At 40.1% G+C, this 13,512-nt stretch overlaps 1 protein-coding gene and 1 long non-coding RNA gene across 3 annotated transcripts; both read right to left on the bottom strand.

Annotated features, from left to right (window-relative positions):
* Nucleotides 1–754: 754 nt before the first annotated feature.
* Nucleotides 755–1,657, bottom strand: LOC137748107 (linoleate 13S-lipoxygenase 2-1, chloroplastic-like). Its single transcript, XM_068488192.1, has 2 exons — nucleotides 1,080–1,657; nucleotides 755–971 (listed from the first exon to the last, which is right to left on the bottom strand). Exons 1-2 carry the CDS (start codon nucleotides 1,655–1,657, stop codon nucleotides 755–757), a joined length of 795 nt encoding a protein of 264 aa, XP_068344293.1.
* Nucleotides 1,658–1,916: 259 nt separating this feature from the next.
* Nucleotides 1,917–6,554, bottom strand: LOC137746472 (uncharacterized). Of its 2 annotated transcripts, XR_011069857.1 has the most exons (5): nucleotides 6,435–6,554; nucleotides 5,653–6,351; nucleotides 4,801–4,868; nucleotides 3,028–4,477; nucleotides 1,917–2,886 (listed from the first exon to the last, which is right to left on the bottom strand). It is a non-coding gene; the product is annotated as an uncharacterized lncRNA (long non-coding RNA). The 2 variants fall into 2 exon arrangements; XR_011069856.1 differs by lacking the exon at nucleotides 4,801–4,868.
* Nucleotides 6,555–13,512: the final 6,958 nt, after the last annotated feature.

Here is a 13,512-nt window from a genome sequence, read left to right as displayed (position 1 = left end):
AGTGCTTACTGGGGTCAAGGTCGGCGCTAACAAGCTCCAAAAGCAAGGTTTTGCCAAGCAAATCGGTAAAACACAATTCGCCAAGCTGCACAAGCAAATTTCTAATGTTCCTATTTTATTATTTTTTCTGTTATTTGTTTTTTGTTTGTCTTCGTATTTCATTTTTCTGTAATATGTTATGTTCATTAGCAGTCTCTATAAAGAAAGAGAATATTGTCGAAGATTGCACTGGAGGTATGAAACAAGATTAGTAATTAACTTGCTATCAAACCTGTGATTGCTTGCAGTTGCAGATGAAGATTAGATCATATTATATTGCTCTCTCTCCATAGTTGAATCCACCACATTGGCATCTCGTCGGTGACCATTGTGGGTGGCTTCGGAATTTTTTTGGTTTTGAGAGGTGGAATGGATTCAACACAACGAAGGGTAAAACTGAAATTGGGTGAGGGAAATTTTGATGGTGGGTGTTTTCAACGAATTGTGTTTTACGATGCGTCATACGGAGAGCTGCCAACCTGCACATGTGAGTTTGATCCAATTTTTTACATGACAAGACATGTACAATTACAATTAGGTTTCCATCTGTCTGTCTCTCCCTCTCTCTATTATTTGTTGACACAGTGGCCATCAACTCAAATTTTTCTCGTGGGCAGACCCAAAGTAGTTTTGTCCTAAATATCCGTGTTATTGATACGTATGAAATTAACGGCTGGATATTTTTACAAGTATTACGATATCATCATCATCAAATTCAGATGGAGATACTATTTGGAATTCCCCTTCCTGTGACACCAGGTGTTGAAAATGGCTTTAAAAGCTCATATGGAACAACCCCAGCTCCAACTCTGTTTTTCAAGTTTAGATTGGTATTCCTTCCATCTATAATTCCTCCTAACGTCTTCAAGTTGCCATTAAAACGCGGAGAAGGATTGTCTGCCCTCCCACTTCCGGTGCCCTCATGTGCCCTCCTGTTTGTGTGGTCACGGTTAAGCCACGTCAACATTTTATATTACTATTCATAAAAGTCTTATTATCTTTATAAAAAAAAAAAAAACAATATAAAATATTGACGTGACTTAACCGTGACCAGATTTTCAGCCCAAGATGGCTCCATATTCTCACCAATGTTTTCCTCATCTGGTGAATGATTTGACAACACATCTAAGACAGCCATCACCTTTGTTGCTTGAACCTGTGTGGGAAAACACATCAGTAGTGCCATTTCTGGTTTCCTCAAAAAGTTCTGGAAAACCTCTTCAGATGGATCTTCAGTTGGCATGTTGGTTCGAGCGATTGAAGGTTGGTTGGGGAAGTATCCAGCATATATGTACTGGCCAAAGTTCACAGTTGCATGATGACCAGCTGTTACCCAAATTATGGTTGTCAAAATTTGAATCAAATTTTTTGGGGTTTTCAAAACAGGCCACCATGGCTCGTCTTTCTTGTTTGCATGGCCCTTGGTTCTAACTTTTGTCCACCAACTTTGAAGCTCCTCATCAGACTCAACAAGAGTTGGGTCTGGATAATAGTGGTTCACATAGTCACTCACCCACTCCTTAATGGCATCCCACAAAATAAGACCATCATTTGCAAATGGGTAGTCTTCAATTGTTAGCTTCAGACAGTGCTCAGAGGTAGGATCCTCAACTGCCATTCCCCTAAAATTTAACATTAGTGATTATTTATTAGATGAATTTTCATTCCTCTATCCAGAATTCATTCGTGTACAAAGCTTGGATAAGTCTCATATTTGTTTAACAATAGTGGGTATTAAGACACAAGCACAAGTAGACCTTCCTATTATATCTGGGACTAGCCTGTATTAGAAAGTGTGTCGATGACAGTGTCATTTTTGTGTGTCTAAACTCTTGATAGCATTACTATTCTTTGTTTTATCATGTAAAATACCTTCTGATGAGATCTGCTGGCAAAGCTTCCATATCAAAACGCCAAAGTTGGTCATAAGCAACCAAACTAAGCTGAAGGGAGTACTTTCCTGGTGAGAAACTGCTCTCAATGATTCCATCGGCATTAATGAGGCTTTCTCGAGCCAGAGCATTGATTTCCATTGTATATCGAAAATGAGGATGTAGAAGTTGATAGATGGGATGCATTGCACTTAATTGTCGATTAACTGCAAGTATATATGGGTCCGTGCAACAATGAGTCCTAAGCCTATGAAAATATAAGTGCAAACAAGTACCCACCCACGATTTAGTCACACAATTGTTGATTCCAAAAATCTTAGTAACATTAGATCCATGCTTGAGTTGGAAGGGGCATGACTGAGGCACATATTTTCTTACCAGTGGATAACAAGCTGATGATAGCCAGCATCATGAGCACAAACATGGGCTTTAGCGAGCCTCTACAGCCACCGACCGGTTGCATCCCAAGTTGGGGTGAATGCTTGTTTCCATTGTGGCTTGTCACTAACGGGTAGCCAAGTGAGTTCAATGGCGACAGGTCTCAATGTTCCGTCCTCAGTGAGGAAGAATAGTGTTCGAGAACCATACAATGTTGTCCCTTCAATCTCTCTTACTTTGTTCACAAAAGGCATGTACAAATCATGATAATCCAAAATAAAGATCCTTTTTCCTTCTAAGGCCTGTATTGCAAGTTCAAGTAGACTTTGTCATACAAAAAATAAAGTTACACACACACACAAAATTAAAACGATTTAAAGTTTGACACAATAGTGGGGAAATAAACTCATCCACTTAAAGAGCAAGAAATGAAAAAGAGATTGGAGTTTTGGTATTTATGTGTTACCTCATTGACAGTCATACAACCTTTGATCTCTTTCTCTACCAGTTCAGTTGTGATCAATGATTCAGGTGGGCCATAAATTTCAGGGTCAAGTTTACTTTTCAGTGGCCATTCCTGCATCCAGAGGAGTTCGTTGTTTAGCTTGTTCTCCAAGGAAGACAGGGGTTCAGAGGGAAATGCAGGTTAACTCGGTTTTCTTTATGAAGTGAAAGAATAAAATTGAATTGTGTTAGCAAATAAAAATGGAAAGCGTACCGTTACTAACTCTATACTATATGGATTAAGACCAGCTAGAGTTTGGCGGGAAAATTCTTCATCTCTAAATAAAGAACATTTATCACCTACAAAAGAAGATAGCATAATCAAGAGATTAGGTAACTATCTGCATTTACATTACCGAATGTGCCCAACAGTCTAACATTTTCTTTTCCTTAAAGGCGGATAATTCTTTTAAAGTTCTACTTGTGCAAACAAACACACACACATATATCTTTTTATGTATGAAAGATAAGTCCAAGGAGGCATACAATCAAGTATTTCAGGGGTATCGAAGAGCAAAAGATCGTCTTGTCCATCAATGATAATCTTGACTAGCCTTGGGACACTTGTCTGAAAAAAGCCACCAGTTTTTTACTTAGGCAATGTGACACCTTCATTAAACAGTGAATCTATGGCTGTGAAGTACGGAAATCCCAAGTCCGGATTAATAAGCGTCATCTCAAGTTTAGGAACCAATGCGTGCAACATATATTTGAGGGCCTTTATCGAGAATGTTAGTTGTTTCATCTCTACAAATGTTTCATCTCTTGGTACATACACACTGCTGCTTCTTTATTCTGATAAGGGGTCTGTAATATTGACACAGTTACTAACTCTCACAGTTTCACAATAAAAAATATGTTTCTGCAACATAACACCGGGGTTGTATAATTAGCATATAAAACACTTTGCGCCCAAGTTAGATCCCCTTTCTCCCTCCTTTGTAGTTAGATTAAATTAGCATATCACTAAAATAGAGGGAAAAAAAATGTTAATGTGTTAAAAATTCAGAATCACACAATTTTTGTAATACATATAAATCTCCTTTGCACCAATTTATCTCTTCCTACTTGTTGGCGGATTTTACGACTTTATAATCAGTAATGTTATTTAGACACAAAACTGGTTTCATTACTACACTGATAAAGTCCACCTCTAGTAGGTGTGTCAGCACTGAAACCAATCAGTGAATCTCCGATAGTACTCATTCGTCGTTAACTTCCCCTGCTTCAATTCAGTAAAGTCTTGCTTCTTGCGATCAATATACTCAAGGGGAACAAACCTTTTCCTAAACAACAGCTTAAACACTTCCCAGTTAGCCCTTCCCTCTGAGGTCAAATGACGAACCTCCTGTTCCCACCAAGATGCCGATTCTTTACCTAAGAACCATGAGGTCGTCTCAACCCACCTTTCAGAAGGAAGATTTCCCTGACTCTGCAACACTCGAAAAGTCTTTTCAATATGCTCCAGCCACCGCTCAGCACCCTCATAACCTTCATGACCCTCAAACTTATCCAGCTTCAGATTATACATGGCCTCCAGAGGAGTCCTCTAGGGAGGGCGGAACGCAGACTGAATGGCAGTAGCAATAGCTTCCCCCAACTGAGCTATATCGGAGAAACTAGGCTTAGCTGAGCGACGTGGTTCTCTACGAGGCGGCATAGTTCTGACAGAAGACACCAAAACAATTAGAACACTCACAAAATATGCAGGACTGCCAAACCTATGCTCTGATACCAAACTGACACACCCCGACCGAAATCAAGGCGTGCTGGCCGTCATGCGAGGATGACGTAGCTATGTGCATAGTGCGGAAGCAATAATAATAAAAAAAGTATGAATAAATAAAAAAACAAACTACTAAGTAAGCTAGTTATAGTAACACACTAATGCGAGACTAAGTGTGATAAACATAATCAAAGCATAGAAAGCCTAAGTGCAGTCCAGAAGAACGAATACTAATTACACAACACCCAAGGGTGATCCTACATTTGTGATGATCTGTCAGAACCACCGTCAAGTCCTCATGAACCACCAAAGCTGCTTCTAACTAGAACCTAGAGGGGCGCAAAACAGAAAGTGTGAATGGGCAAAAACAAAGCTTTTCAAAATCACTTCATTCTCAAAAGTTCTAACCCTTCTCCGTAAAACCTATATAATTTCCCAGAAAAATAGAATATACACGTATATCGAAAACATGTTCAGAAATATGCCATGTCGAATGCCTCCACATAAAATGTAAGTGACCCAGCTAATGTCAATCAATGCAAGTAACATGTCAGCCGGAGTTACCTAACGTGACCTGTACGGCTGAATCTAGAGCTCAAATCCCTAACTCACTAACTATACCTGCACACGAGTTGGAACCACCTAAAGTGGTCTGTACGACAGGACTGGGTGTAAATAAATACGCTCAAGTGCTACGATCACGTGAAGACTGGACGAATAATCGCGGGTCACCTACGAGTCGGAACCACCTATAGTGGTCTGAACAATAGGACTGTGCACCTAACTTGGATCCAAGATGAGCGTGTGATGTGGAAGGTGAACATCACGTGAATGACTATGCCCTACTCTGAGCAAGAGCACTAACACCGGGGGTGCAGGTTATGAGCTCTCTATGCATCTCACATAACCACTAATTCACAATCATAAACCATAAACTTACCTGGCATTTACCTGTGCGCCTGCAGCACCAAACATACATATATGCAACTACTAATGCATAAATAAATAGGCAAACGCTATGCATGTCATTTAAAACATATAAACATTCCATTTCATTTTCTGGGAAAAACCACAAGTATATAGGTATATACGGAAAACCAAAAGCCCACTTACTAATATGTGAAAGGGTCGTAACCCCATTGCCTTGAGTGACTGCGCTCGTCCTCAGGATAGGTCTCACCTATATGCGAAACAACTATAAAAACGTCAATTTAAAGCACATAACCAAAACTAGGTAATAACTTCTCATACAATGCTCAAATGGGATGTTTGGATATACCAACGTGATCTACTCAACCTCACGAACATCCCTATATTTTTAAAATAATTTTCCGAGACCCCACGCGCCGCCACGCTCCGGCAAGTGCACGGACCTACGCGCCCCCCCACTCGCGGCCAAATGCCAGTCACACTGACGGCGTCAGTTAACGCCGTCAGGAATATTCCGTTAAACCCTAATGGATTCCGTTAAATCTGACTGACGGCGTCAGAATATTCCGTCCTAACTGACGGAATATTCCGTCTTCTTATGCGGCGAGTCGCCGGTCGCCGGAAACCTGGGAAAAACTTTAAACCCTTCGTTCTCACTCGTTTCTTCACCAATTTCTATGAAATTTGCACCAATGGAAAGCTGGAGATGAGTAGAACAACGTTATACCTGTTTGAAACCTCAAAGATCACAAGATCTAGCCGGAAAAATTCAAGAAAAACCGACCAACTTCAAAACTAGCTTTCTCGACGTCCAATTCCACCCAACAAACCACCCCGAGCTTCCTAAGGACCTCCCTAAGCTTCCTATAAGCTTCAAATTCCCTGAAAAACAATATTTCACATGTGCATGAACATTGACAAAATCAGAGGTTCTTGGTTTGACGTGAAATCGAAGGATTCCTTACCTGAAATTGGTATGGTTAAACTCGTATGATCATCACGAACACAAAGGTACCATTTTCCACTTCGATCCGTTACGTTTGCAAGGGTTTTGAGTCTCGTCCGTACAAGTGAGAAGGAGAGAGTCTACGATAGAGAGAGCACGGGAGAAGATGATATGGGTGTAGGTGTGTGGTCCTATAGAGTCAACCCCCTAAAAACAATTAAACAACATCCCAAAATGACAAATACCCACCAAGGGCAAAATCGTCATTTCACACCTGCGGTAAGAATAATTCGAGACGGGCTGTCACTGTGTGTGTGTGTGTGTGTTTATATAATTAGACCATATTAGTTTACCTACCTACTATTTGAAATGTTCATTTCCAATTATGCAAAATAATGTATACCAACAACAAAATATTGCATATACCAACAACAAAATATTGCATAAACATAGGAATTGGATCACGCTTTTGATTTTATCTTTTACCTACAAGCAATCAGATACATATTACTTTATATATTTTTACCAAAAAATGTCCCTAATAGGCTAATATATGTAATAATACATGAAAAATAATTTACGTACCATGTATACAAAAATGTTATTTGATTCAAAATATATAATCTAGGTTTTCTCAAAAACAAAGAATATTTATATATATATATATATATATATATATATATATATATAATCTAGGTGTATGTGTGTGTGTGTGTGTGTATATATATTTATATATATAATTGGAACAAATTAATTTACATACCTACAAATTAATTTCCAATAATTTACCTATAAAAAATTATACCCCGTTTGTAATATAATATCTTTTTTTTCACTAATACATGGAGAATAATTTACCCATGACAAGATGTCACATCCCGGCCCGGGACGGATCACTTCCCGGGCCCGCTCCACCACCGTAGCACGATATTGTCCGCTTTGGGCTTACCATTCCCTCACGGTTTTGTTTTTGGGAACTCACGAGCAACTTCCCAGTGGGTCACCCATCATGGGATTGCTCTAGCCCCCTTCTCGCTTAACTTCGAAGTTCCTACGGAACCCGAAGCCAGTGAGCTCCCAAAAGGCCTCGTGCTAGGTAAGGATTGGAATATACATTTAAGCATCGCTCCCCTGGGCAATGTGGGATGTCACAATCCACCCTCCTTAGGGGCCCGACGTCCTCGTCGGCACATTTCCGGCTAGGGATTGGCTCTGATACCAATTTGTCACATCCCGGCCCGGGACGGATCACTTCCCGGGCCCGCTCCACCACCGTAGCACGATATTGTCCGCTTTGGGCTTACCATTCCCTCACGGTTTTGTTTTTGGGAACTCACGAGCAACTTCCCAGTGGGTCACCCATCATGGGATTGCTCTAGCCCCCTTCTCGCTTAACTTCGAAGTTCCTACGGAACCCGAAGCCAATGAGCTCCCAAAATGCCTCGTGCTAGGTAAGGATTGGAATATACATTTAAGCATCACTCCCCTGGGCAATGTGGGATGTCACACAAGAAGAAATATAATTTGATGTATTATATTGAAAAATATTATGTCATACCTATATTTATACAACAATAAAACGTGCATAAAATATGTAACAATACATGAAAAATAATTTACCTACAAGATAGAGAAGTGTTATTTGATTCAAAATATATAATATGGATTTAGTATAATTTTTTTTAATAATTGGAACAAATTAATTTACTTCCCAATTAATGCAAAATATATATATCTCAAAAAAGGTAAATTTTTGGTATGATATGGATACAATTAATGCAATACAATAGTTTATATATTTTATTTCACTTTTTCTACAACTTTTAATTTGGAATAAATTTAGGGATTTGGGAAAGTGGCATGGGTGTAAATAAAATGTATTAGTAGGTCAATAGTATTCCGATGTGACTGTAGATTTTAAATTTGGACTTTTATTGGATGTTTATATATAGATGAGTTTTTATCTAGGAATCACGAATTGTAAGGGCTAAAATCTAAAGCACCCTTTCAAATATCATGGACTTCAATTTTCCAATATGAAAGAAACGAAAAGAACAGGAAATTATAGGTTAAAACTATATTTTATTTTTTTATCTTTTATTCTTTGGTACGACTTAATGATGTTAATGTGTATGTATGTGTTGACCCTAAAAATTACAAAACCTACGTGGCGCGCAGGCCGAGTAACTAATAAGCTAACTACGTCATTCGGTTGAATGCGGGGCGTGCCAACTCGTCGGCCGAGCTCGGCCGAGGAGTAAAATTTGTTGATGTTGCGTTGAGCGCGTCGGTGACTTCTCTATCTTGCGACTGCGGTCGAGGAAGGAACAAATCTCGGCCTTTGGATTCTCGAGCCTGAAGACAAGGCTGCTAGTTCTACGAAGTTCAATATCAAATTCGGCTCTCAAGGTGCCGAATGTAGTAACCTGGTAACACCTCACTTCGCCGGGAAGGCTAATGAGATGACCTCTGCCGATAAGGATTCGAAAATCCTTCTCGACCGTGACTTGGATAAATAACCAGTCGGCCTCGACGCAGTGCTGTTTATCCAAACTGAAGGTGCTTCGGGAGCGGCTGATTCTACGGCAACAGTGCTGTTTATCCAAACTGAAGATGTGTCGGCGGAAAAAAGAAAATAAAAAATCTCAAGATGTTTGAGAGGTTTTGCGCAGGGCAGTTGGGTGTTGAATTGGATCCTCTTTTACGTTGCCACTACCTCTGTATTTATAGGGACATATGCGTGTTGGTTGATAAGCTGATATAGGCTTCCGCCATGCATTAGAACTCTTCCACTGATTGCGTCAGATAAGCCTTACTATTCCCAAAACTCTGAACTTAGTCAAAATTGCAACCTAATTCAATCCTTATGCAGCCCTATCATATCAAATCCCAAGATAGCCTGGATGCTTGGATTTGATCAATAATGCCCATCAAAATAACCACCAATCCACGTACACCGTTGTGGTTGGTTGCTTTTTGGAGATAACCATCACAAACTTGTGGTGTATAATTACCTAGGAAATAGTCTCCCAACCTTCCACGTATATGCATGTGCTGACTTAAAGAATTGCAAATGAATTGCAATTCTTCTACTTAATATTATCCTATGCAGAGAAGGGCTAAAACATATTAAAAGATAATGTCATGATTAAAACCACAATATATCTTTCAATAATACCAAAATTACCTTCACTTTTCATCCGACGGTTGGAAGTATGCTTACCCAACGACCTTGATTACTCGGGCCGATGGTGTAATTTTGGGTCCAAACATTGCTCCCCAGTTTCCTTAAGTTTCGGGCCGTAAGCCGAATGGTTAAGGAAATTAATTATTTTGTAGCCAACAAAATCCCGTATTGCCGAAAAACTTTGTTCCTCGGCAATAACATCTCTGTGTTACCAACGTTGTGATCTTCCTCGGCTGCCACAATTCCATACAAGGCTCGACAACTTTAGGAAATAACCTTGTAATCACGTCGACCATCTTGAAGGATAGAACTTGCAAATGACACCGAGAAAATAATTGGGCTGAAGAAAACCAACTGGGGTCGAGGGCCGAGATAAACCAAATGAGGCCGAAGTCTCGAGGACTTTTGCCCACTACTTCTCCTGGTACTTTGGATATATATATATATATATATATATATATATATATATATATATATATAGATAACCTGATTGCCTGATAAAGTGTATATATATATATATAGATAATCTGATTGCCTGATAAAGTGTATATATATATATATATATATATATATATATATATACCTGATTGCCTGATAAAGACTTGTCGGCCATGCAGTTGGCATATATATATATAGGTAGAGCATCGGATGTCCCTCAGCTCAGTAAAACCACCTTTAAACAAGCCTAGTGTGAATTGATCCACACGGCTGTCAATCACGTAGACCTACTAAATGTGCCGCATGGGATGTTCCTCGGCAACATCTCTGTATGTGTGTATATGGTCGAGCCTTGTATGGTCGAGCACCAGCAGGCCGAATGACCCTATGGTCGAGCACCAGCACTCTGCAATAATGCCTCGCCGAGCTCGGCATGTGCATGTGTGTATATATGTGTTGGTGACTTACAAAAGTGGCTAAACCATATGGGGCCGAGAGAAATGAGCCGAGTTCAAGAAGCATTGGGTTAAAGTCACACCATCAAAACCACCATCACTCGGCTTTGAGGAAATTCATCTGTTTTCCACCAATGGGCTCCACGCCAGTCTTTTTCCTCATTTTCAAATAAGGCCTTCCATGAATACCACCTGGGGAAATGAAAAAGAATTGGCATCATGTGGCGTGCCAAAAATTACAACATGGCCTTTATCTTCTTATACGCAGCATACGGCAAATAATCTTTCTCGGCGAGCAACCGCCGATTATACCAGATAGACTTATAAGTTTAAAATTGGCTTGGCCAGAAACAACTTTTAAAACCGAGCACGTCATAATTTTGCCGAGCACACCACCTTGTTGCCCATATATATATATATATATATATATATATATATATATATATATATATATATTCCACCGAAGCCTATATATGTTTGATAGTCGAACTACCAAGTTTCTCGCACCAAGGCTCTAAAGTTGGCCTCACTCTGCCAATCTTTTACTCGACCCTTTTTTTTTTTTTTTTTTTTTTGTCCGGGGCTCAATGCTCATTCCCCCCCCTGTATTTTCTTAAGTATCGGCCAAGAGGCCGAATGGTTAAGAAAGTAATTTAGCACATGGAAGTAAAAGTGGCCGAACCATAAATAGGAGGAGGCCAACGATGCTTTATTCCAAGCCGAGATCTTATAATATCAAAATTCTCAAATTGATTTCGCTCTAGGCCGAATGAAGAATTTTCTCCAAATATTTTTGACTTGGTGATATATTTTTCATTTTCGGCCGTCGAATGTGTTGAACAATTATTTTTTCCCCCAGGCATAATTACTTTGTTAACTTCGGCTTTTAACTCGAGCAACTTGGCCGAATTGGATTGCTTCAAGTCGGCTTTATTACCAATAATCATATCGATTGGCGCAGTTTGTTCAACTGAAACCGTGAATTGGTCTTGTTCGTCATTGGAACACTTTTCTGACGAATTATTTTCTGAGTCAATTTTTGGCTTAGAAACTTGAACATTTTCTTCTAGGCCTACCACACTTTCAGCCGCGATCGAAAAAATAGGTGGCCTTTGTTCTTCGGCCAAAGTAACAATTTTCTTAGGCCGATATTTGATTACGGCCGGAGCGGAAAATTGCCCCCTGGTCATTTCAACCAACCATTCCTCAAATGGAATTGATTTGTAGTCGAAAACGTAAGGAAAATATTTTCCATCTAGCCAGGTATTAAACCGAGCCCTGTCTTCATTTACCCATTGCTCTTGCAGGGTAACAGGAGCTTTTATTCTCAACATGTAAGCGAATGACTTTTGCATCTCTGTATGGCCACGAAGAATTTTTTCCACTTCCAAAGCTCTTTTTCGTTCCTCATTGCGTTTTTTCAATTCCTCTAGATGCTCGTACAATCGGCTACGTTGAGCCAGATTGGAATCTTGATATATCATATGAACTTCGTAGTTTTAGCACTGGGTCCCACTGGGCGTGCCAAAATGTTGACCCTAAAAATTACAAAACCTACGTGGCGCGCAGGCCGAGTAACTAATAAGCTAACTACGTCCTTCGGTTGAATGCGGGGCGTGCCAACTCGTCGGCCGAGCTCGGCCGAGGAGTAAAATTTGTTGATGTTGCGTTGAGCGCGTCGGTGACTTCTCTATCTTGCAACTGCGGCCGAGGAAGGAACAAATCTCGGCCTTTGGATTCTCGAGCCTGAAGACAAGGCTGCTAGTTCTACGAAGTTCAATATCAAATTCGGCTCTCAAGGTGCCGAATGTAGTAACCTGGTAACACCTCACTTCGCCGGGAAGGCTAATGAGATGACCTCTGTCGATAAGGATTCGAAAATCCTTCTCGACCGTGACTTGGATAAATAACTAGTCGGCCTCGACGCAGTGCTGTTTATCCAAACTGAAGGTGCTTCGGGAGCGGCTGATTCTACGGCAACAGTGCTGTTTATCCAAACTGAAGATGTTCGCCGGTTGCCTTCACAGTGCTGTTTATCCAAACTGAAGATGTGTCGGCGGAAAAAAGAAAATAAAAAATCTCAAGATGTTTGAGAGGTTTTGCGCAGGGCAGTTGGGTGTTGAATTGGATCCTCTTTTACGTTGCCACAGTTAAATTCTAGGTTTTAGATGAATATTTTTCTTATCTTTATTCTTCTCACATAGAGGAATATATAAACATATACAATCTCCTACAAACTAGGAAACAAGTATCCCAAAACCACTAGGATACCAATTACATAATTTTATACCAAAAATATCTCTTCATTCCTTATTCCCTAAGATTTCCTCACGCAACACTCCCCCTCAAGTTGGTGCGTAGATATCTCCTAGGCCCAACTTGTCAAGTGAGTTCTGAAACACTCTTGTCGTCACTGCATGCGTTAACACATCAGCTAGCTGGTCTTCGGATCTCACATATGGAATGTCAATTAGCTTAACATCCAACTTTTCTTTAATAAAGTGTCTATCCACCTCAACATGTTTTGTACGATCATGTTGAACTGGATTATTAGCTATCTCTCGCGCAGCTTGATTATCACAATATAAAAGCATCGTTCCATGTGGCTTGAACCCAATCTCTGTAAGAAGAATCCTTAGCCATAATAGCTCACAAATCCCATGCGCCATCCCACGGTATTCAGCCTCTGCCGTAGACCTTGCCACCACATTTTGTTTCTTGCTCCTCCAAGTCACAAGATTTCCTGCAACAAATGTAAAGTACCCTGATGTAGAGCGTCTATCAGTGATGTTCCCGGCCCAATCAGCATCAGTGTACCCTTTTATCTCCAAATGCCCATGTTTCCTGAAAATCAACCCTCTTCCAGGTGCACCTTTCAAATAACTCAATATTCGCATTACTGCAGCCATGTGATCTTCACTAGGAGAGTGCATAAATTGACTTACTACACTAACAGCATATGCAATATCTGGTCTTGTGAGAGACAAATAAATCAACCTCCCTACTAACCTCTGGTA

Source organism: Pyrus communis, chromosome 10, assembly GCF_963583255.1.
Source record: "Pyrus communis chromosome 10, drPyrComm1.1, whole genome shotgun sequence".
NCBI lineage: Eukaryota > Viridiplantae > Streptophyta > Magnoliopsida > Rosales > Rosaceae > Pyrus > Pyrus communis.
This window is presented reverse-complemented; position numbering and strand designations above follow the sequence as displayed.